The sequence below is a fragment of the Erythrolamprus reginae genome, chromosome 7 (assembly GCF_031021105.1).
Source record: "Erythrolamprus reginae isolate rEryReg1 chromosome 7, rEryReg1.hap1, whole genome shotgun sequence".
Classification (NCBI taxonomy): Eukaryota; Metazoa; Chordata; class Lepidosauria; order Squamata; family Dipsadidae; genus Erythrolamprus; species Erythrolamprus reginae.
Window position 1 is genome coordinate 13242900 of NC_091956.1, and position 22901 is coordinate 13265800.

A 22901-nucleotide genomic window follows, 5' to 3' on the forward strand; every position below is an offset into this window, starting at 1 on the left:
TTTTCGCCCTCCCTAGCAGTGAAGGGTTGCAAAAAAATTTACTACCATACTGTGGGCGTAGCTTATGTTGTGGGTGTGGCTTGTTGGCCAGGCGACCAAGTGGGAGTAGCTTAATGATCATGTGACCATGGGGTGGATTAAAGGTCATTGGACTAGCTTAAAGGTGGCCAACTTGATGTCACTCACATCAAGGGTTTGGGTTAGGGTGCCTGTCTTCTCCTTGCCTCAAAGAGATACAATTTCCCTATCTATTTACCATTAGTGGTCCATCTAGTCTGCCCTTATACTATTTCCTGTATTTTATCTTTGGGTGGATATATGTTTATAAACCAGAAGTTTGGAAGAACGGACATCCACTTTGCCTGTTGTCCTGGAGGTTTTTTTTACTCTGGTGGCTTCAAGGAAGCTTCCTGAAGCCACCAGAGTGCAAAAAACAGCACGACGGGCAAACTGGAAGTCCGTTTTCAGAACTTCTGGTTTGTTTGTTAGGCAATTATTACACTTTGGAGTTTCAGGGAAGTTTCTCTGAAGCCAACGGAGGGCGAAACAACCTTCCACAAGCCAAAAAAGATGGTCCCTAAAAGATGGTGGAAATGTCGGTACGTATGCCTTATACCCCGAATACAACCATTTATGGCCTCTAAAAGTCCTGCCCCCACATCCCAAGCATGCAATACTTAGGAAGCAAACCCCACAGTTTGCAGCCAAACCTGGTTCCTTCTGAGGAGCCAAACAAATCACAATTATCAGCAGCCAATCAAATCACAGCTGCTATGTCTGTCACCAGTCTCCATGGCAAGCAACTCCCCATCTTTTCACCAGCCAATCAAAGCACACCTATGTTTTTCACCAGGCAAACCTATAATTTTTTACCATTTTCTACCTGTCACAGGTGAGACACCTATATAATATAGGTGTATCAAAAGGGCTGTGTTTGAATGCAACGCTGTGTCAAAATTTCAAAGCAATCAGTGAAGTACTTTTCGAGATTTGATGTCCCTAACAAAGATACATTTACATTTTATTACTATAGATTAACTATTAACTGTCAACTGTTAATTATTATTACTTATTACTTATCACTTATCACTTATCACTCCCTTACTCCATACTCCTTACTCCTTACTCCTTACTCCTTATTATTACTTATTACTATAATTATTATTATTATTATTATTATTATTATTATTATTATTATTAATACAACACAGCAAACAAGATCACTATGCTAGATTTCTTATTTCATCACCAGCTGGGCACTTCCCAAGCACCTAGGACTGCGTGATGTAGCGGCAAATTATGTGTGCCAATCCCAGTAAAGCGGCCTTTTCCAATTGACAGATTGAGATTTTTTTCAATTCCGATGGTTTTCAAATGTCCACTGAGATCCTTTGGCACTGCACCCAGTGTGCCAAGGACCACTGACACCACTTTCACTGGCTTATGTCCAGAGAAGGGCTACCAAAATTTTTACTACCACAATGTGGGTGTGGCTTATGCAGGATGCCCTGCATTTTCTTTCATCTTTCAGTGCAAATTGGGTGCTCTGGGGCGGAGCTCCATTTTCACTAACCCACTGCGTTCCCCCCTGTCCGGGCAGCAGCCCACCCTTGCTTATGCCAGAGTCGTTGCAGCTCGATTTTTATATCTTCGTATTTCACTAATTTCTCTAGCTGCTTCTCCTCAATTCTGCTGTCCCCTGGGATTGCGATGTCGATGATCCATACTTTCTTTTTCTCCACAATCAGGATGTCTGGTGTGTTATGTTTCAAAATTCGGTCTGTCTGAAGTCTGAAGTCCCACAGTATTATTATTATTATTATTATTATTATTATTATTATTATTATTATTATTACTACTACTATTATTATTATTACTATTATTATTATTATTACTATTATTATTATTACTATTATTATTATTATTACTATTATTATTATTATTACTATTATTATTATTATTACTATTATCATCATCATCATCATTATCTCTTTTCATTAAACATGAAACTCAGGCAACTGAACTGAAGTCTACGGAGAGGGGCGGCATACAAATCCAATAAATAAATAAATAAAATAAATAAATAAATTATTAACTATCAACTATCAACTATCAACTGTTAATTATTATTACCTATTACCTATACCTATTATCTATACCTATTACCTATACCTGTTACCTATTACTTATTATTCTTTATATCATCATCATCATCATCATCATCATCATCATTATCATCATCATCATCATCATATTTATTACAAGAGTGTGAAATTTCTACTGAAGAAAGCACCAGATTTCTCTGGCCAAACATTATGGGAAGAGATGTGTCCAGGAGCGATGCGACCCTACATCGCTGTATTGGGTTAGAATTCTTATGGTCTAAGCTGGGGGTCAACTACTCTCAGTAGCCAAGCTACTCACAGCTCCCGAACTCTCCCGAAGAAAGGTATTGGAGGTATCCAGGTGAGATACCTGGGGACTCCAATATACCTTCATCTGCTCCCCTTTTTAGATACTTTTGTGCGGGACTCCCCATCCCACGCAGAGGTCAAAGGGATGGATGGGGCATCAGATGCAACATGCCCATTGCAATGCTCTCTCTGTCTTATACTGTGGCATATCAGGGTTTCCACTAGATTTCGGACTGAACCAGGCAGGGGTTGCTACTTACCATTTCTACCAGTGCAATGTGTGTGCAGCTTCAGGTCGTCGTCGTGCACGTGTGTGTGTCCCAGTGAGATTATGCTACTGCGCATGTGCAAAATTTATTTTATTTCTTTTATTTATTTATTGGATTTGTATGCCGCCCTCTCCGTAGACTCGGGGCGGCTAACAACAGTAACAAAAAACAGCATGTAAATCCAATACTAAAACAACTAAAAAACCCTTATTGTAAAACCAAACATCCATACATACAAACATACCATACATGAATTGTAAAGGCCTAGGGGGAAAGAATATCTCAGTTCCCCCATGCCTGACGGCAGAGGTGGGTTTTAAAGAGCTTACGAAAGGCAAGGAGGGTGGGGACAATTCTAATCTCTGGGGGGAGTTGGTTCCAGAGGGCCGGGGCCGCCACAGAGAAGGCTTTTCCTCTGGGGCCCGCCAAGCGACATTGTTTTGTTGACGGGACCCGGAGGAGGCCCACTCTGTGGGACCTAACCTGTCGCTGGGATTCGTGCGGCAGAAGGCGGTCTCGTAGATACCCTGGTCCGGTGCCATGAAGGGCTTTATAAGTGATGACCAACACTTTGAATTGTGACCGGAAACTGATTGGCAACCAATGCAGACTGCGGAGTGTTGGTGTTACATGGGCATTTTTGGGAAAGCAAATTATTGATCTCGCAGCTGCATTCTGCATGACCTGAAGTTTCCGAAATCTAATGAGAGGACGTGCGCATGTGATTTTGGTGACTTTTTTGCTTCCGTGCATGTGCAGAAGCAAAATAATTCCTGAAATCTCACGCGCACGTCCGCTCACAATATTTTGTGCGCATGAGGTTTCATAAATTATTTTGCTTCTGTGCATGCATGAAACCAAAAAACCCACCAAAATCTCATTTGTGCATCATCTCATGAGATTTTGTCTCCTGCGCATACGCAGAGGCAAAATCTTATTGGGATGCGCACACATGCCGGAGATACAGAGCTGCACACGCAGCTCTGTTTTCGCTACCAGTGAGCAGAGTGGTCCGTACTGGGTGTCGCGGTTTGTGAATTGATTAAAGTCCGTTATAACCTTAACTCTGCGGAGTTGATGGATAAAAGCCTTATATAAGATATCTTTATTATATCTTTATTATAAAACCAGATATCTTTATTATAAAAACACAAATAAAACATGTCTCGAGGGACAACTCAAAATACAGTGTTCCCTCGATTTTCGCAGGGGATGCGTTCCGAGACTGTCCGCGAAAGTCGAATTTCCGCGAAGTAGAGATGCGGAAGTAAATACACCATTTTTGGCTATGAACAGTATCACAAGCCTTCCCTTAACACTTTAAACCCCTAAATTACCATTTCCCATTCCCTTAACAACCATTTACTCACCATTATTACTGGTACTCACCATTGAATAAGACACTTAGTGATCCTGATATTTATAAACATAATTATTTATTAACAATAATAATTATTTTTTGTTATTTATTTGCAAAAATTATTAGTTTGGCGACGACGAATGACATCATCAGGTGGGAAAAACCGTGGTATAGGAAAAAAACCGCAAAGTATTTTTTAATTAATAGGCTATTCGCAAAGTTCGAACCCGCGAAAATCGAGGGAACACTGTATACATCTTTACATAATGGAGGATGAAAGAGAAGAGAGAGAGGAATTGAAGAAAAAGGAAGTGAGCTGGCAGGATATGACATCATAATAGGAGGATCTTAATAAAGCACACATAGTTAACTCTTTCATTACTAAATGTCTCTGAGGGGCTGGCAATTTTTCAGCGTGACACTGGGTAGGAACACCGATACTGGACTGAACTGGCTGGCATCAACAGCAAGAACCCGTGAGGAGAGCTGGACCTCTGAGGCAGAGCCTTCAAAGTGGTGGCCCTCTTGGGCCTGCAGGGGTGTGGTTCCCCCTCCTGGGAGAAGGGCCCACTGCTGTCCCTCCTTGTATTCACTCCAGAAAAGAGGACATAAGAACGAAAGCTAGTCACCTAACATTCTGCTTTGTGAAGTACCTTGAACTGCGGTAGCACAGTGGTGGTGAGAATGGAGTACTGCAGGCTAATTCTGCTCACTGCCGTCAGCAGTTCGATCCTGATCGGCTCAAGATTGACTCAGCCTTCCATCCTTCCGAGGTGGGTAAAATGAGGGCCCCGATTGTTAGGTGGCAAGAGGCTGACTCTGTAAATCGCTTAGAATCGGTTGTAAGGCGGGATGTAAGCCTAAATGCTATTGATAATCTGACCATTGCCTTATCAAACACGCAGAATATTTTTGATTGACACCGACAGCATCAATGTAACTGGCTCTCTCTTTTTTCCTTTCTTCCCTAGCTGACATTATTTCAACTATTGAATTCAACCAGACGGGGGAATTATTAGCCACCGGGGATAAAGGCGGCCGAGTTGTTATATTCCAGAGGGAGCCTGAGGTATGTCTTTTTCTCGCCTTTAAACATCTCCAGCTACTATGAGTAGTCTCCTTTTGGTGCGCAAACTCCAGGTACCTCAAGAACCTTTCCCTGCACCTTCTATCTATCCCCAAGTGCCAAGAGCTTCCTTTCTTGTTGTCGGCGAGAGTTTTGTTTTCACTATCGGATTGCTTTGTTGTATTTGTTGCCGATACTGTATAGCCCTTCCTTATTTGTTTGTTTGTTTGTTTGTCAAACATGTACGTGATAGCAGTCGTTTATTATTTAGAAACATAGAAACATAGAAGACTGACGGCAGAAAAAGACCTCATGGTCCATCTAGTCTGCCCTTATACTATTTCCTGTATTTTATCTTACAATGGATATATGTTTATCCCAGGCATGTTTAAATTCAGTTACTGTGGATTTACCAACCCCGTCTGCTGGAAGTTTGTTCCAAGGATCTATTACTCTTCCAGTAAAATAATATTTTCTCATGTTGCTTTTGATCTTTCCCCCAACTAACTTAAGAGTGTGTCCCCTTGTTCTTGTGTTCACTTTCCTATTAAAAACACTTCCCTCCTGGACCTTATTTAACCCTTTTTACATATTTAAATGTTTCGATCATGTCCCCCCTTTTCCTTCTGTCCTCCAGACTATACAGATTGAGTTCATTAAGTCTTTCCTGATACATTTTATGCTTAAGACCTTCCACCATTCTTGTAGCCTGTCTTTGGACCCATTCAATTTTGTCAATATCTTTTTGTAGGTGAGGTCTCCAGAACTGAACACAGTATTCCAAATGTGGTCTCACCAGCGCTCTATATAAGGGGATCACAATCTCCCTCTTCCTGCTTGTTATACCTCTAGCTATGCAGCCAAGCATCCTACTTGCTTTTCCTACCGCCCGACCACACTGCTCACCCATTTTGAGACTGTCAGAAATCACTACCCCTAAATCCTTCTCTTTATTTATTTATTTATTTAATTAAATTTGTATGACGCCCAGTCCTGCGGGACCCAGGACAGCTTACAACTACACAATAATAAAAGCAATATCAAAAATAATTAATTTACAACAATGGTTTAAAAAACCCTTAAATATGATCAGTACATTCATATCTGCCGCACGAATCCCAGCGACCGATTAGGTCCCACAGAGTGGGCCTCCTCCGGGTCCCGTCAACTAAACAATGTCGGTTGGCGGGCCCCAGGGGGAGAGCCTTCTCTGTGGCGGCACCGACTCTCTGGAACCAACTCCCCCCGGAGATCAGAACTGCCCCTACTCTTCCTGCCTTCCGCAAACTCCTCAAAACCCACCTTTGCCATCAGGCATGGGGAAACTAAACATCTCCCCCTGGGCACGTTGAATTTATATATGGTATGCTTGTGTGTATGTATTTTAGTATATGGGGTTTTTTAAATTTTTCAATATTTTAATTAATTGGATTATGTATTGGATTGCTTTTCACTTGTTGTGAGCCGCCCCGAGTCTTCGGAGAGGGGCGGCATACAAATCCAAATAATAAATAAATAAATAATAAATATCATATCAAGCATCCCAATCAATCATGCCTAGGCCAGAATTAAGGGCGTCAATTCTCACGTCCCAGCCGGAAGGCAGCGAACAACCCTGATTGTCATATTTTCTTGTTTTTGCAGAGCAAAAATGCGCCTTACTGCCAAGGCGAATACAATGTTTACAGCACCTTCCAGAGCCATGAACCAGAATTTGACTATTTGAAGAGTTTGGAAATAGAGGAGAAAATAAACAAGATAAAATGGTTGCCGCAGCAGAACGCAGCCCAGGCTCTTCTGTCGACAAACGGTAAAAAAATCCAAAAACGCACAGTTATTATTATTATTATTATTATTATTATTATTATTATTATTATTATTATCATTATCATTATGTCAGTACAATTACAACACAGCAAACGAGATCACTATGCTGGATTTCGTATTTCATCACCAGTCGGGCGCTTCCCAAGCACCTAGGACTGCGTGATGTAGCGGTGAATTATGTTTGCTGATCCCAGTAAAGCGGCCTTTTGCAATTGACAGATGGAGATTTTGTCAATACCAATGGTTTTCAAATGTCCGCTGAGATCCTTTGGCACTGCGCACAGTGTGCCAAGTACCACTGGGACCACTTTCATGGGCTTATGCCAGAGTCGTTGCTATTATTATTATTATTATTATTATTATTATTATTATTATTATTTATTAGATTTGTATGCCGCCCCTCTCCGAAGACTCGGGGCGGCCGATCAGAGTCCGGCAGGTAGATTTCAGGCTTATATGATCTTGAATTCCCATGGGTTTAGCTGACCAACACAACATGCCCCATGTGTCAAGGTTCCAGGTAGCATCCAGGCTAAATCAGAGTCCGAGTCAAAGTACTTCCGCAAAGTTCCAATTTATTGCCGGAGCCATTCTGGCACCTACACCGGGAAACCCGAATCGGAGTTTCCCACTCAGTTGAAAGTTCACATCCCTTGTCCCCCACCCACAAACTTGTCACGTCGCCCATTCAGATTGTACCGGCGTGGCCAGTCCTCTTTCCGTTTCCGCCAGGTGGGTGGGCATAGTGTTCTGTCGAGCTCTCTGGTAGAATCCTCCCAAAAATGCACAGATACAATTTCAGACACACACATGTTTGAAAATTCAAAACAATGTTCTTTATAATGAAAATTCACTTAAACCAAGCCCTCTTTTGATATAGCAAAGAGCACTGGTCTCCAAACAAACTGGTAATTTGTACAAGTCCCTTATCAGTTCTGTGATACTTAGCTTGCAGCTGTGAGGCAATTCACAGTCCTTCTTCTTTCACAAAGTGAAACACACTTTGCCCTGGTTTAGTTTCAAAACGGGGGAAAATCAGCACACAAAAGGTCAAAGTCAGTAAAGCAGTCACAAAACACAATGAGCAGATAATCCTCCACAATGGCCAAACCCACAGGCTGCTCTTTATAGCAGCCTCACTAATTACCACAGCCCCACCCAACCACAGGTGGCCTCATTTTCTTTGATAATAATCTCTCAGTTGTTGTTGCCTATGCATTACTCTCCGCATGCGTGGCTGTATCATTAACTCTTGTTCTGAATCCAAGGAGGAGATAGATAATTGATCTCCTTCTGAGCTGTCTGCCACACTCTCCTCCTCCCTGTCACTCATGTCTTCTTGGTCAGAGGAGCCTTCATCAGCAGATTCCACCGGGGGCAAAACAGGCCTGCAGCATGTGGATGTCTCCCCCACATCCACAGTCCTTGGGGCAGGAGCTGGGCCAGAGCTAACCACAACACATAGGATGGCCTTGAACCCCTTGGAAAAATGCTTTGTGGCTGCTTCTGTCCCTTCATTAAAACCACCCCTCTCACGTTCCCATAAACATCAAGCCTTCTACAGATAATGTGGCAAGCCGTTAATTAATCACCCATTTCTGCGACACACAGTTAAATCAGTCGATACATATACAAAACTATAAGCTTTACTTGCTAGCTTACAAATACATAAACCATCATTTAACACACAGTTCTTACTACAGCAGTCACAGGGAACATAATAGAAATAGCAGGGAGAGTCAGAGAAAATCAGAGAGAGAGAGAATCTTGCTTCTGGTTCCCTCTTATGGCAATCTGTAACAGTAACTCTTAAAGCAATAGTGTTCCAGTACATGTAAGCATACATTATTAGCTTGTTTATATATTGCCAAACCCAACCAGTTATATAGATAGTACTAACAGTCATAGTTCCCTCTAAGCTGAGCAGTGAGCAATCGCACACTTAAAAATCATCATCAACTCAGAGTTTTCCAAACCTGCCCAGAAGCCGAGAGGGAAGGAGAGAGAGAGGAAGAGAGGAAGAGAGAGAAACAGATAGAAAAAAGAGAGGAAGGAAAAGAGAAAGAAAAAGAATGGGAGTAAGGAAGAGAGAAAGAAAATCAAAATCTAGTTTGAAACTAGCTCAACTATTTAAGTGGCATTTTGATATTGATAGAGTTGCCCTATTATGAGCTCACTGTTATAGACACACAGTACAGTATTTTATTTTGAAATTCTCTGAGGCAAAACAGGGTTGTTTGTTTGTTTGTTTGTTTATTTACTTACTTACTTACTTACTTACTTACTTACTTATTATTTCTGTGCCGCCCAGTCCCAAAGGGACTGCCGCTCAGACACTATACTTTTCCGCCCCCCCCAAAAAAATTAGAGGGAACACTGCTAACAGTAACCTTTGCCCATAAACAAACTTCTTGTAAGTCGAGAAATTACCTGTGTTAATGTTAAAAACGAAGCGATGAGACTAAAAGAGGAACGTGTTCCTTTTCATAACTACAACGGCCTTTTGCTTTGTTTGAAGATAAAACTATTAAATTGTGGAAGATTACCGAGCGAGATAAGAAACCCGAGGGATATAATTTAAAAGATGAGGAAGGGAAGCTCAAGCAATTATCTATGGTGACTTCACTTCAGGTGAGTGCTTTGAAATTTTTCCCCCCCCCTGGCTTATGTTCTGTTGGGCTCTCTGGTAGACTCCTCCCAAAAATTCACAGGTCCAAATTTCAGACACACACACGTTTGAAAATTCAAAACAATGTTCTTTATAATGAAAATTCACTTAAACCAAGCCCTCTTTTGGTATAGCAAAGAGCACTCGTCTCCAAACAAACTGGTAATTTGTACAAGTCCCTTATCAGTTTTGTGATACTTAGCTTAAAGCTGTGAGGCAATTCACAGTTCTTCTTCTTTCACAAAGTGAAATACACTTTGCCCTGGTTTAGTTTCAAAGCGGGGGAAAATCAGCACACAAAAGGTCAAAGTCAGTAAAGAAGTTGCGAAACACAACGATCAGATAATCCTCCACAATGGCCAAACCCACAGGCTGCTATTTATAGCAACCTCACTAATTACCACAGCCCCACCCAACCACAGGTGGCCTCATTTTCTTTGATAATAATCTCTCAGTTGTTGTTGCCTATGCATCGCTCTCCGCATGTGTGGCTGTATCATTAACTCTTGTTCTGAATCCAAGGAGGAGCTAGATAATTGATCTCCTTCTGAGCTGTCTGCCCTACTCTCCTCCTCCCTGTCACTCTTGTCTTCTTGGTCAGAGGAGCCTTCATCAGCAGATTCCACCGGGGTCACAATAGGCCTGCAGCATGTGGATGTCTCCCCCACATCCACAGTCCTTGGGGCAGGAGCTGGGCCAGAGCTAACCACAACAGCTTAGATTGTTAATTCTTTCTCTTCTTTAAAATATTTGTTGCACGGTTTCAACTCATGGAGCTCTCTAAGCACACATGCTATAATAGCATCTGAGCAGGATTTGGGTGCCTCTTATTCATTTCAATTGGATAAATATTCACATATTTATTCACATATTTACTTGTTATTCTTATTGTATAGATGCATCTTTCCGTACCGGGACCTGGGAATGTGAGCTTAAACTCCCACTGCTGATTAAAGATCTAAAGTTAAACTGAAATGAAAGCAAAATGATACCGTGTTTCACCAAAAATAAGACCTAGTGGGGTTTTTTCAGGGGTGGTGGTAGATGGGGTCAAAAGAAAATAAGACCCCAAAAATTTACCCAGCACTACAAAATGTATGTTGGAAATGCAATAAAGAAAAAGGAACTTTCTTCCATATGTGGTGGTCCTGCCCTAAAATCCAAAAAATTTGGGAAACAATTTACAAATGGTTAAAGAAAATCACGAAGGAGGAAATAGAGTACTCACCGGAGGGGATGCTCCTCGGAATTTGGAAAAAATCTTACTCGAAACAAACCCTTTTTTTAGTGACTCACATAAATACAGCTACAAGAATTGCAATTGCACAAACATGGAAGAACAAACAGACCCCCAATATAAATTTAATAATAGAAAAAATATATACATGTGCAGAAATGGATAAATTGACAAACCTACTTAAGGGAAACAGAATCAACGAAACTAAAAGCATGTGGAACAATTGGCACGAGTGGATTCAAAGGAAAAGATTTGTATAACCTTATACAAAATAGCAGTACAAACCTTAAAAAAAGAAAAGAAAATACCATTTGAATGTTTTTACCCTGTTTTGCATTGCATAGTATTAAGTTAATATTATCCATATAACAACTGTAACCGGTAAAAAAGTTGGATAAGACCTGTAAACTGTATAAACAAATTGTGATATATGTATCTATAAAACAATAAAAAGATTTGCAAAAAAAAGAAAAGAAAAGAAAATAAGACCCCATCTTCTTTTTGGGAAAAAGTGATGTGACGTTTCACTTGTGTCCTGTGCAAATAGTTATGGACTCAGAGGACGCAGAGATTGTGGAGGGGTGAGGCAGGCGTCCTGTATTTCTGGCACCTGAGAGTTACAGTAAAATTGATGAGGGGTCAGGTTTCAGAACAACCAGGGCCTTCTGCACTTCCTGGCATGAGTGAGTGAGCACTTCCTGTCAGGAATGATTTAGCATTTCCTGTACTGAGTGACTCAGGGGAAGAGTTTCTGCTGGATGCTAGAGTTCAAAGGGCCTAGGAGATACGAATGGTTGACTAAGAAGAGATTGAACCATGAGTAATATTGCTGGCTCACATGACCGGGGTGGGTGGGTGTAGAATGCAGCTGTTGTGGTTAGTCCATGTCCTGCTCAACTGATCACAGACTTCGAAGATTGAGATAGGAGCATTTTGATATCCTAGGTCAGTGTTTTTGGCACCCGAATCTGAGAGTGGAGAGGATGAGGAGTGAAAGCCAACCAGAGACTGTGTCACCTCCAGAGGTGGTATTGAGTGACTCAGAAGATGACGAAGAGAGCCTATAGATGCAGGAGTGAGAAGGACTATTAGTTGACAAGAGTATTTGAGAAGGAAAGGGTCTGTGCATTAATAGCTCTATAGAACACTTGGCCACACCTTCTGACTATATAAGTCTAACGGTGAATCAGTGTGAGTGACAACATTCTAACAATGGTGGGGTGCAGGCTCCATAGCTTAGAGATCATTCCTCCCTAAGACAGCTTTAAGAACTGCAATCTGCTTCTTAGGAGAGCTCTGCCGAGATGCTGTGAGTTGGGTGATTGACAGAATTACTTCAAAGAGACTTTTTAATGAGCTTTTTGATTCCAGCCCAAGACTGTGCTTATTTGAGAGCCATTAGCCTAGAAACACTGCTCAGAATGGACTAAATATGCCTTTGACTTTAAACCATTTTATGCTATGCCTGTTTTAAGCAATATGTCTCAATTTTATATTTTATGGCTGGGTGTGTGAATTTTAATTCCTGCCAGTGTCTCACCTGGACAGGACAGCAGCGGTGGTTGCAAGGCCAAAAAATGGTCGTAAGTAATTTCCCCCACAACTTCGAATGGATCACTAAGCAAACTATTGTAATTGGAGGTCTATTTGTACGATACACTCCTTTCCCAAGCCCCTCGAAGAAGAAGCCAACCTGTTTTTATTTGTTTCTGCAGGTCCCTGTGCTGAAGCCCACTGACCTGATGGTTGAAGTCAGCCCCAGGAAAATTTTTGCAAACGGCCACACCTACCACGTGAACTCCATTTCGGTCAACAGCGATTGTGAGACATATATGTCTGCAGACGATCTCAGGATTAACCTTTGGCACTTAGCCATTACTGACCGGAGCTTCAGTATCCTTTGACGTCGCCTGTAGATTTCGGGCACCTCCAATGCAAACAAACACCTGTTCTCCCATGCAAAGCATTCTTTTTTTCTCTGTTATTTATTTGTTTGTTTGTTTATTTGTTTGTTCATTTGTTTATTCATTCATTCATTCATTCATTCATTCATTCATTCATTCATTCATTTATTAGATTTGTATGCCGCCCCTCTCCGTAGACTCGGGGTGGCTCACAACATATAATAAAACAATTCACAACAAATCTAATAAATTTTACAAATTTTAAAAACCCCATTATTAAACCAGACATACACGCAGACATACCATGCATAAATTGTATAGGCCCGGGGGAGGGGGGAATGCCTCAATTCCCCCATGCCTGACGGCAGAGGTGAGTTTTAAGGAGTTTACGGAAGGCAAGGAGGGTGGGGGCAGTTCTAATCTCCGGGGGGAGCTGGTTTCAAAGAGTTGGGGCCACCACAGAGAAGGCTCTTCTACTGGGACCTGCCAGACGACATTGTTTAGTCGACGGGACCCGGAGAAGGCCAACTCTGTGGGACCTAATCGGTCGCTGGGATTCGTGCAGCAGAAGGCAGTCCCGGAGATATTCTGGTCCGATGCCATGAAGGGCTTTGTAGGTCATAACCAACACTTTGAATTGTGACCAGAAATTGATCGGCAACCAATGCAGACTGCGGAGTGTTGGTGTAACATGGGCATACCTAGGGAAGCCCATGATTGCTCTCGCAGCTGCATTCTACACGATCTGAAGTTTATGCCCATAAACAGCCTTCCAAAGAGCTCTGGTGGTGCAGTGGTCAGAGTGCAGTACTGCAGGCTACTTCTGCTGACTGCCGGCTGACTGCAATCTTGCAGTTCAAATCTCTCCAGGTTATTATTATTATTATTATTATTATTATTATTATTATTATTATTTATTGGATTTGTATGCCGCCCCTCTCCGCAGACTCGGGGCGGCTAACAACAGTGGTAAAATGACATGAACAATCCAATTAATAAAAACAACTAAAAAACCCTTATTATTAAAAAAACCCCCAAACATACACACAAACATACCATGCATAACTTGTAGTACCCTAGGGGGGAAGGATAACTTAACTCCCCCATGCCTGGCGACAAAGGTGGGTCTTATGTAATTTGCAAAAGACAAGGAGGGTGGGGGCCGTTGTAATCTCTGGGGGGAGTTGGTTCCAGAGGGCCGGAGCCACCACAGAGAAGGCTCTTCCCCTGGGGCCCGCCAAACAACATTGTTTGGTCGACGGGACCCGGAGAAGGCCAACTCTGTGGGACCTTATCGGCCGCTGGGATTCGTGCGGTAGAAGGCGGTTCCGGATGTATTCTGGCCCAATGCAATGTAGGGCTTTAAAGGTCATTACCAACACTTTTATTTATTTATTTATTTATTTATTTATTCATTCATTCATTCATTCATTCATTCATTCGTCCAATACACAAATACATAGGAAGAAAAATGGACATGTAGTAATATATATAAGGGTAAAGTGAACTTAGAGGAGAGGATATATGAAAGAAAGAAAATATATATGACAAGTGAGAAAAAGGAAAGACAATTGGACAGGGGACGAAAGGCACACCAGTGCACTTATGTACGCCCCTTACTGGCCTCTTAGGAACCTGGAGAGGTCAATCGTGGAGAGTCTAAGGGAGAAATGTTGGGGGTTAGGGTTTGACACAATTGAGTCCGGCAATGAGTTCCACGCTTCGATAACTCGATGGTTGAAATCATATTTTTTACACTCAAGTTTGGAGCGGTGTATATTAACTAGGATTCTCGTAATATAGGCACTGAGCAATAAAGCTTTCGCAAATTCTCGGTTGCTAGCGCCTGGCCATGATTTTCCTTAACCGGCCTTCCCAACGCAGACATTGTGGACATCAAACCCGACAACATGGAGGACCTGACGGAAGTCATCACAGCCTCGGAGTTCCATCCTCACCACTGCAACCTCTTTGTCTACAGCAGCAGTAAAGGGTCTCTCCGGCTGTGCGACATGAGGGCCTCGGCGCTCTGTGACAAGCATTTCAAGAGTAGGTTATGGAGCTGCCTTCTCCCCGGAGCTTTCAGCGGGGCGGCAGGGCACGGGGAGATATTTTGTTTTTGTTGGGGTACATGCAAAGGGGGGTTTTGTGTTAACTTTTTCTTCCTGTCGCTTGAGGAAGACAAGAGTAGTTGAGCCTGTTCCATCTCAGCCAGTAGCATAGAAACATAGAAACATAGAAGACTGACGGCAGAAAAAGACCTCATGGTCCATCTAGTCTGCCCTTATACTATTTCTGTATTTTATCTTAGGATGGATCTATGTTTATCCCAGGCATGTTTCAATTCAGTTACTGTGGATTTACCAACCACGTCTGCTGGAAGTTTGTTCCAAGGATCTACTACTCTTTCAGTGAAATAATATTTTCTCACGTTGCTTTTTATCTTTCCCCCAATTAACTTCAGATTGTGTCCCCTTGTTCTTGTGTTCACTTTCTTATTAAAAACACTTCCCTCCTGAACCTTATTTAGCCCTTTGACAGATTTAAATGTTTCGATCATGTCCCCCTTTTCCTTCTGTCCTCCAGACTATACAGATTGAGTTCATTAAGTCTTTCCTGATACGTTTTATGCTTAAGACCTTCCACCATTCTTTTTTTTTTTTGCAAATCTTTTTATTGTTTTATAGATACATATATCACAATTTGTTTATACACGTGGAGTGAAGCAGCTGCAAGGAGGATCTCCTCCCTGGGCTTGCTTTTTTCCTCCGATCTCCGAGAAGACCTTCCACCATTCTTGTAGCCCGTCTTTGGACCCGTTCAATTTTGTCAATATCTTTTTGTAGGTGAGGTCTCCAGAACTGAACATAGTACTGTATTCCAAATGTGGTCTCACCAGCGCTCTATATAAGGGGATCACAATCTCCCTCTTCCTGCTTGTTATACCTCTAGCTATGCAGCCAAGTATCCTAGCAGGTTCTTATTGGAACGGATGGGGATGGCACACCGCTAGTAAAAGTTGAGCTGTGTGCGCAGCTTCAGGTCTATGCCGTACATGCACACTCCATTGAGATTTTATTTCTGCGCATGTACAGAAGCAAAATCTCGTGCGGGGATGCGCACGCATGCAAAATTTCGGTGATTGTTTTGCTTCTGCGCATGTATGGAAGCAAAACAATTGCCGAAATCTCTTGCGCATCCTGGAGGCGCCTGTAATATGGTAAATGATTTAGCTTTACTAGATAAATGGTCGAATAATGGAAACTGCAGTTTAATGTTTCCAAATATAAAATAATGCACTTGGTCAAAATGAATCCTCAATCTGAGTATTGTACTGGCAGTTCTGTGTTAGCAAAAACTTCAGAAGAGAAGGATTTGGGGTAATGATTTCTGACAGTCTCAAAATGGATGAACAGTGCAGTCAGGAAGTAGGGAAAGCAAGTAGACTGCTTGGCTGCATAGCTAGAGGTATAACAAGCAGGAAGAGGGAGATTGTGATCCCGCTGTATAGAGCGCTGGTAAAACCACATTTGGAATAATACTGTGTCCAGTTCTGGAGACCTCACCTACAAAAAGATATGGATAAAATTGAACGGGTCCAATTAAGCATAAAACGTATCAGGAAAGACTTAATGAACTCAATCTGTACAGTCTGGAGGACAGAAGGAAAAGGGGGGACATGATCGAAACATTTAAATATATTAAAGGGTTAAATAAGGTCCAGGAGGGAAGTGTTTTTAATAGGAAAGTGAACACAAGAACAAGGGGACACAATCTGAAGTTAGTTGGGGGAAAGATCAAAAGCAACATGAGAAAATATTATTTTACTGAAAGAGTAGTAGATCCTTGGAACAAACTTCCAGCAGACATGGTTGGTAAATCCACAGTAACTGAATTTAGACATGCCTGGGATAAACATATATCCATCCTAAGATAAAATACAGAAAATAGTACAAGGGCAGACTAGATGGACCATGAGGTCTTTTTCTGCCGTCAGACTTCTGTTTCTATGCATGTCCCTTGCAAGATTTTGCTTTCTGCACATGCGCAGAAGCAAAATCTCGCTGCGACACGCACATGTGCACGCCAGGCACAGGAAGCTGCATGCGCAGTGCACCAGTAGCCGCAACCCCCACTTGGTCTCAGCCGCAAGACCGGGAACGGCCACAGGGGTGAAATTCAACAGGTTCTAGCGAACCCGCAGCGGAAATTTTGAGTTCTTCAAAGCACCAGAAGATACCAGCTCTGGCTGGCTGGCCCCAGAGTGGAGTGTGAATGGGGATTTTGCAGCATCCTTCCCCTGCCACGCCCTCCAAGCCACGCCCACAGAACCGATTGGGGAGAATTTTGAATTTCGCCTCCGGACGGTCGGATTTGCAAGGATTAGAAACGCCTCGCCAGGTTTAGCTTTGTTTAAACAGAAAACGGCGGAGCCAAGATCCAGGTTTATTTCTTCTCTTGTGGCCATGAGAGAGAGACATACTCTGCAGAAGAGGAGCGTCGAACTCATGGCCCAGGGGCCGGATGCATCATGCGCTGCCCACGGCCACCCCCGTTTTAGGGAAGGGGGGAAGGTGCAATGCCTCATGTGACGACATGACGAGGCAGGTTTGTAGAAGGGTAAGGAATGATTTGTCTGGTTTTGATCGCGGAACTTTTCACAAGAGACGGGACACGACACCACAAGGAAAGGAGGAATCGGAAGACAGGCTTCCTTTGATGTGCACCGCAAGTGGAAATGTGCAAAAGACTTGACAAAATGAGAAATGTTAAATGTCATAGGAAAAGCAGCTATGTAGAAATGTGACATGCTTCTAAATTTTCTTTTTCTTCCTTCCTTTCCTCCCACTCTCCTCTCCTCTGTTCCTTCCCTCACCTTCCTTTTCTTCCCTCCCTCCTTCCCTCCCTTTTCTCTCTCCTTCCTTCCTTCTCCTTTTTCTCCCTCCCTCCTTCACTCCCACCCTCCCTCTCTTCTTGCCTTGCTCCCTTTCTTTTCTCCTCCCATCTCTAACCCTCTCTTCTCTTCTTTCCTCCTTCCTTCCCTCTTTCTTCTCTTCCTCCCTCCCTCCCTTCCCTCCTTCCTTCTTCTCTCCCACCCTCTCTTCTCTTCCTCCCTCCCTCCTTCCCTCCCTTTCTTCTCTTCCCTCCTTCTTTCTCTCTCTTTCTCTTCTCTCCTTCCTTCCCTCTCCTTCCTTCTCTCACCCTCCCTCCCTCTTCTCTTCCTCCTTCCCTCCCTTTCTTCTCTTGTCCCTCCCTCTTTCCTTCCTTCCCTTCCACCTACCCTCCCTCTTCTCTTTCCCACTCTCTTTCCTCCATCTCTTCTCTCCTCCCTTCTCCCACCCTCCCTCTCTTCTTCCCTCCCTCCCTTTCTTATCTCCTTCCTTCCCTCCTTCTTCCCTCTTCTTCCTTCCTTCTCTCAACCTCCCTCCCTCTTCTCTTCCTCTTTCCCTCCTTTTCTTCTCCTGTCCCTCCCTCTTTCCTTCCTTCCCTTCCACCCACCCTCCTTTTTTCTTCCCCCTCCCATTCCTCCATCTCTTCTCTCCTCCCTTCCTTCTTCCACCCTCCCTCTCTTCTTCCCTCCCTCCCTTTCTTCTCTCCTTCCTTCCCTCCGTCTCCTCCCTTCCTTCTCTCCCCCTCCCTCCCTCCCTTTCTCTTCTCTTACTTCTTTTTTCCCTCCTTCCTTCCTTCCTTCCATTCCTTCCCCAGTTTTTGAAGAACCAGAAGATCCCAGCAGCCGTTCCTTTTTCTCCGAAATTATTTCTTCGGTGTCAGATGTGAAATTCAGCCACAGCGGACGCTACTTGCTAGCGAGGGATTACCTCACTGTCAAAGTTTGGGATCTGAATATGGAAACAAAGCCTATAGAAATATATCAGGTATTTCCCCCCGCATCTTTCTATAGACGCCAATCCATAAACACCATGGGTCTAGCTAAGGGTCACAGTGTCCTTGGGCCCAAGAGATTGGGCCACGTAAGAGGGGTTGGGATGCTCTTTTTCTCCACACCAAAGCCCACCTACCCAGGAGGCTCTCCAACCAATGAACTCTTGGCCGGACTGAAGCAAAAGGAAACCAATGGTCCTCGGTCTCTCTTTCTTTCTCCCTCTACCTTCTTCCCCCTTTTTTTCTATTCCTCCCTCTCCTTCCCTTTCTCCCTCCCTTCTTCCCCCTCTCCCCCTCCTTCCCCTTTCTTCCTCTCCCTTTCTCCCCTTCCTCACTCCCGCTTTCCTTCCCTTTCTCCCTCCTTGTCCTTCCCCTTTTTTCTATCCCCCTCCCTCTCCTTCCCTCTTCCTTCCTTCCTCTTTCTCCCTCCTTCCCTTTCCATCCGTCTTTCCTCCTCTCTTCCTCTTTCCCTCCTCCCCTTCTCCCTCCTTCTCCTTCCCTCTTTCTCCCTTCCTCTCCCTCTTCTTCCCCCTTCCTTCCCCTCCCTCCCCTTTCTCTCTCTCCCACATTTCTCCCTCCCCTCCTTCCCCCTTTTTCTACCCCTCCCTCTTCGTCTCCCTCCCTTCTTTCCTTTCTCATTTTTTCCTTCCCCTTTTCTTTCTCTTTCTCCCTTCCTCTCTTCTTACCCCCTTTCACCCTCCTTCCCCTTCCCTTCCTCCCCTCCCTGCTTCCCTTTCTCCTGCCTTCCCTTTCTCTCCACTCCATTCCTCGCTCCCCTTCTTTCTCCCTCCCTCCCTCTCCCTTTCTCTCGCCTTCCCTTCCTCCCTTCTCTCTCCCTCCGCTTCCTCCCTTTCTCTTCTTCTATTTCTTTACCTCCCCCTCCTTCCCTCCTCTCTTTTTCCCCCTCCCTCTTTCTCCCTCTTTCTCCTTCCTTCACTCTTTCTCTCACTCCTCCCCTCTTTCTATCTCCATCCCTCCCTTTCTTATTGCCATTTTAAAAAACAATATACAAGGAGTCCTTCACTTACAACAGTTCGTTTAGTGACCGTTCAGTTTCAACAGCATGGGGGGGAAGCGACTTTTGACTGTTTTTCAGTTACAACCTTTGCAGCATCTCCATGATGCAGCAGGTGGAGCTCTCGCCTCACAATCAGGAGGCTGTGAGTTCGATCCTAGGTAGAGGCAGATATTTCTCTCTCTCTGGGCACAATGAGAATATATCTGCTGAACAAAACTCTGCATTGGCGACAGGGAAGGGCATCTGGCCAGTAAACACTCAGCTCCATTTAGTTGCCCACACTCCACCCCGCAAGGGATTGTGGGGCCATTAAAAGATGATGATGTAATGCTACAAGGACTACTGACAAATGGTCTGATGACTAATGACCCATACTTCTTTTCTGCACCAAACAGGTTCATGATTACCTTAGAAGCAAGTTGTGTTCACTCTATGAAAACGACTGCATTTTTGACAAATTTGAATGTGCATGGAACGGGTCCGACAGGTAATAGCTATAGCACTTAAGATTTATATACCACTTCAGAGGGTTTTACAACTGAGTCTAAGCAGTTTACAGAGTAAGCCTCTTGCCCCCAACAATTGTGGGTCCTCTTTTAACCCCATCGGAAGGACGGAAGGCTGAATCAACCTTGAACCGACCAGGATCGAACTTCTGGCAGTCGGCAGAGTTAGCCTGCAGTACTGTATTCTAACCACTGGGTGGGGAGGGAGGGAAGGAACTAATTAATTAATTGGTTTTTATGAATGGTATGATTGTATTGAATGTTTCTTAATGATGGGTTTTTAAAATGTTTTGTTTCTTTTTAAATAATGGATTTATATATTGTTTATTTATTTATTATTTATTTATTGGATTTGTATGCCGCCCCTCTCCATAGACTCGGGGCAGCTAACAACAGTAATAAAAAACATCATATAAATCCAATACTAAAACAACTAAAAAAACCCGTATTGTAAAACCAAACATCCTTACAAACCAACATAGCATGCATAAATTATAAAGGCCTAGGGGGAAAGAATATCTCAGTTCCCCCATGCCTGGCGGCAGAGGTGGGTTTTAAGGAGCTTACGAAAGGCAAGGAGGGTGGGGGCAATTCTAATATCCGGGGGGAGTTGGTTCCAGAGGTCCGGGTCCGCCACAGAGAAGGCTTTTCCCCTGGGCCCCGCCAAACGACACTGTTTTGTTGACGGGACCCGGAGAAGGCCCACTCTGTGGGACCTAACCGGTCGTTGGGATTCATGCGGCAGAAGGTGGTCTCGTAGATACCCTGGTCCGGTGCCATATTGTTGTGATTGCTGTGAGCCGCTCCGAGTCTCCGGAGAGGGGCAGCATACAAATCTAATGAATTATTATTAATTATTTATTATTAATTGGATTTTAGATATTTGTACTGTATATTGTGTTTCTCGATATGTTGTAAGCCACCCCGAATCCTTGGAGAAGGGCAGCATATAAATCCAATAGATAGATAGACAGACAGACACACACACACACAAATAAATAAATAGATAAATATACCATTAAATGGGGAAAAGTTGGCTGGAAACTCTTTCAGAGCTGGCAATGAAATCAACGGTGGTATTTAGCCATTGCCCCCACTTCCTGGGGCCTGTTTTGGCTGGCAGAGGCACCGCAGCTCAGTCATTCATTCATTCATTCATTCATTCATTCATTCATTCATTCATTCATTCATTCATTCATTTATTTAGATTTGTATGCCCCCCCTCTCCGCAGACTCGGGGCGGCTCACAGCAAGATACAACAATTCATGACAAATCTAAATATAATTTAAAATATTTTTTAAAAACCCATTTACTAAGCAAACATACACACAAACATACCATGCATAAATTGTACATGCCCGGGGGAGGTGATTCAGTTACCCCATGCCTGACGACACAGGTGGGTCTTAAGGAGTTTACGAAAGGCAGGGAGAGTAGGGGCAGTTCTAATCTCTGGGGGGGAGTTGGTTCCAGAGAGTCGGGGCCGCCACAGAGAAGGTTCTTCCCCTGGGGCCCGCCAACCGACATTGTTTAGTTGACGGGACCCGGAGAAGGCCCACTCTGTGGGACCTAATCGGCCGCTGGGATTCGTGCGGCAGAAGGTGGTCTCGGAGATATTCTGGTCCAGTGCCATGAAGGGCTTTAAAGGTCATAACCAACACTTTGAATTGTGACCGGAAATTGATCGGCAGCCAATGCAGACTGCGGAGTGTTGGTGAAACATGGGCATACTTAGGGAAGCCCATGATTGCTCTCGCAGCTGCATTCTGCACGATCTGAAGTTTCCGAACACTTTTCAAAGGTAGCCCCATGTAGAGAGCATTACAGTAGTCGAACCTCGAGGTGATGAGGGCATGAGTGACTGTGAGCAATGAGTCCCGGTCCAGATAGGGCCGCAACTGGTGCACCAGGCAAACCTGGGCAAACGCCCCCCTCGCCACAGCTGAAAGATGTTTGATATTTGCTATTTGCAGGCCAGATTTAAGTACCCTATGGACCGGATACTGTGGGCCTTGAATTTGACACTCTCCCTTACAGAGTCAGCATTCTCTGCCTGCGGATGTCAGCCGTGAAGCATTATGCACAAAACACATTGGCAGCTTTCCAACACGGAGCAAGGGCTGCAGTGCAGGGCGTTTTCCCTCCTTCCTGGCTTGCTAACTTACCTCCCTGCTTTTCTTCTACTGCAGTGTCATTATGACCGGGGCCTATAACAACTTTTTCCGAATGTTTGACCGAAACACGAAGCGCGACGTGACTCTGGAGGCCTCCCGCGAGAACAGCAAGCCTCGAGCGATCCTGAAGCCGCGCCGCGTGTGCGCTGGGGGCAAGAGGCGGAAAGACGATATCAGCGCCGACAGCTTGGACTTCACCCAAAAAATTTTGCACACCGCCTGGCACCCCACGGAAAACATCATTGCTATTGCAGCCACAAACAATCTGTATATCTTTCAAGACAAAATGAACACGGAAGTGCATTAGGTCCGACTGGAGAAAGAGAGAGATAGAGAGACAGACGGACGTCTTGGGACCGATACCGCTACGTGCTTGACGAGAGAATGGCCTTTATTGGGAAGTACACACCCTGCAAATCGACGGAGCCTACTCCCCAATAAATGTCAGCAGCAATAAGATGTATGTGGATTTAATTATTCCAAAACCCACCACCCAGTCCCTTGGCGACCACTCTATATTTTAATTCATTGCAACCGCCAGTCATCTTAAAAATAAATTATCCTTATGACCAGG

At 43.8% G+C, this 22901-nt stretch overlaps 1 protein-coding gene across 1 annotated transcript in view; it reads left to right on the plus strand.

Annotated features, from left to right (window-relative positions):
• Positions 1-22901, plus strand: part of LOC139170177 (serine/threonine-protein phosphatase 2A 55 kDa regulatory subunit B gamma isoform-like) — a 40981-nt gene extending 18080 nt beyond the window's left edge. The window contains exons 3-10 of the mRNA XM_070757012.1: positions 5015-5112; positions 6754-6919; positions 9455-9567; positions 12557-12734; positions 14630-14794; positions 18452-18621; positions 20042-20133; positions 22343-22901. Coding sequence (XP_070613113.1) covers positions 5015-5112; positions 6754-6919; positions 9455-9567; positions 12557-12734; positions 14630-14794; positions 18452-18621; positions 20042-20133; positions 22343-22634 — 1274 coding nt within the window. The 3' untranslated portion in view covers positions 22635-22901. The remainder of the gene's footprint in view (positions 1-5014; positions 5113-6753; positions 6920-9454; positions 9568-12556; positions 12735-14629; positions 14795-18451; positions 18622-20041; positions 20134-22342) is intronic.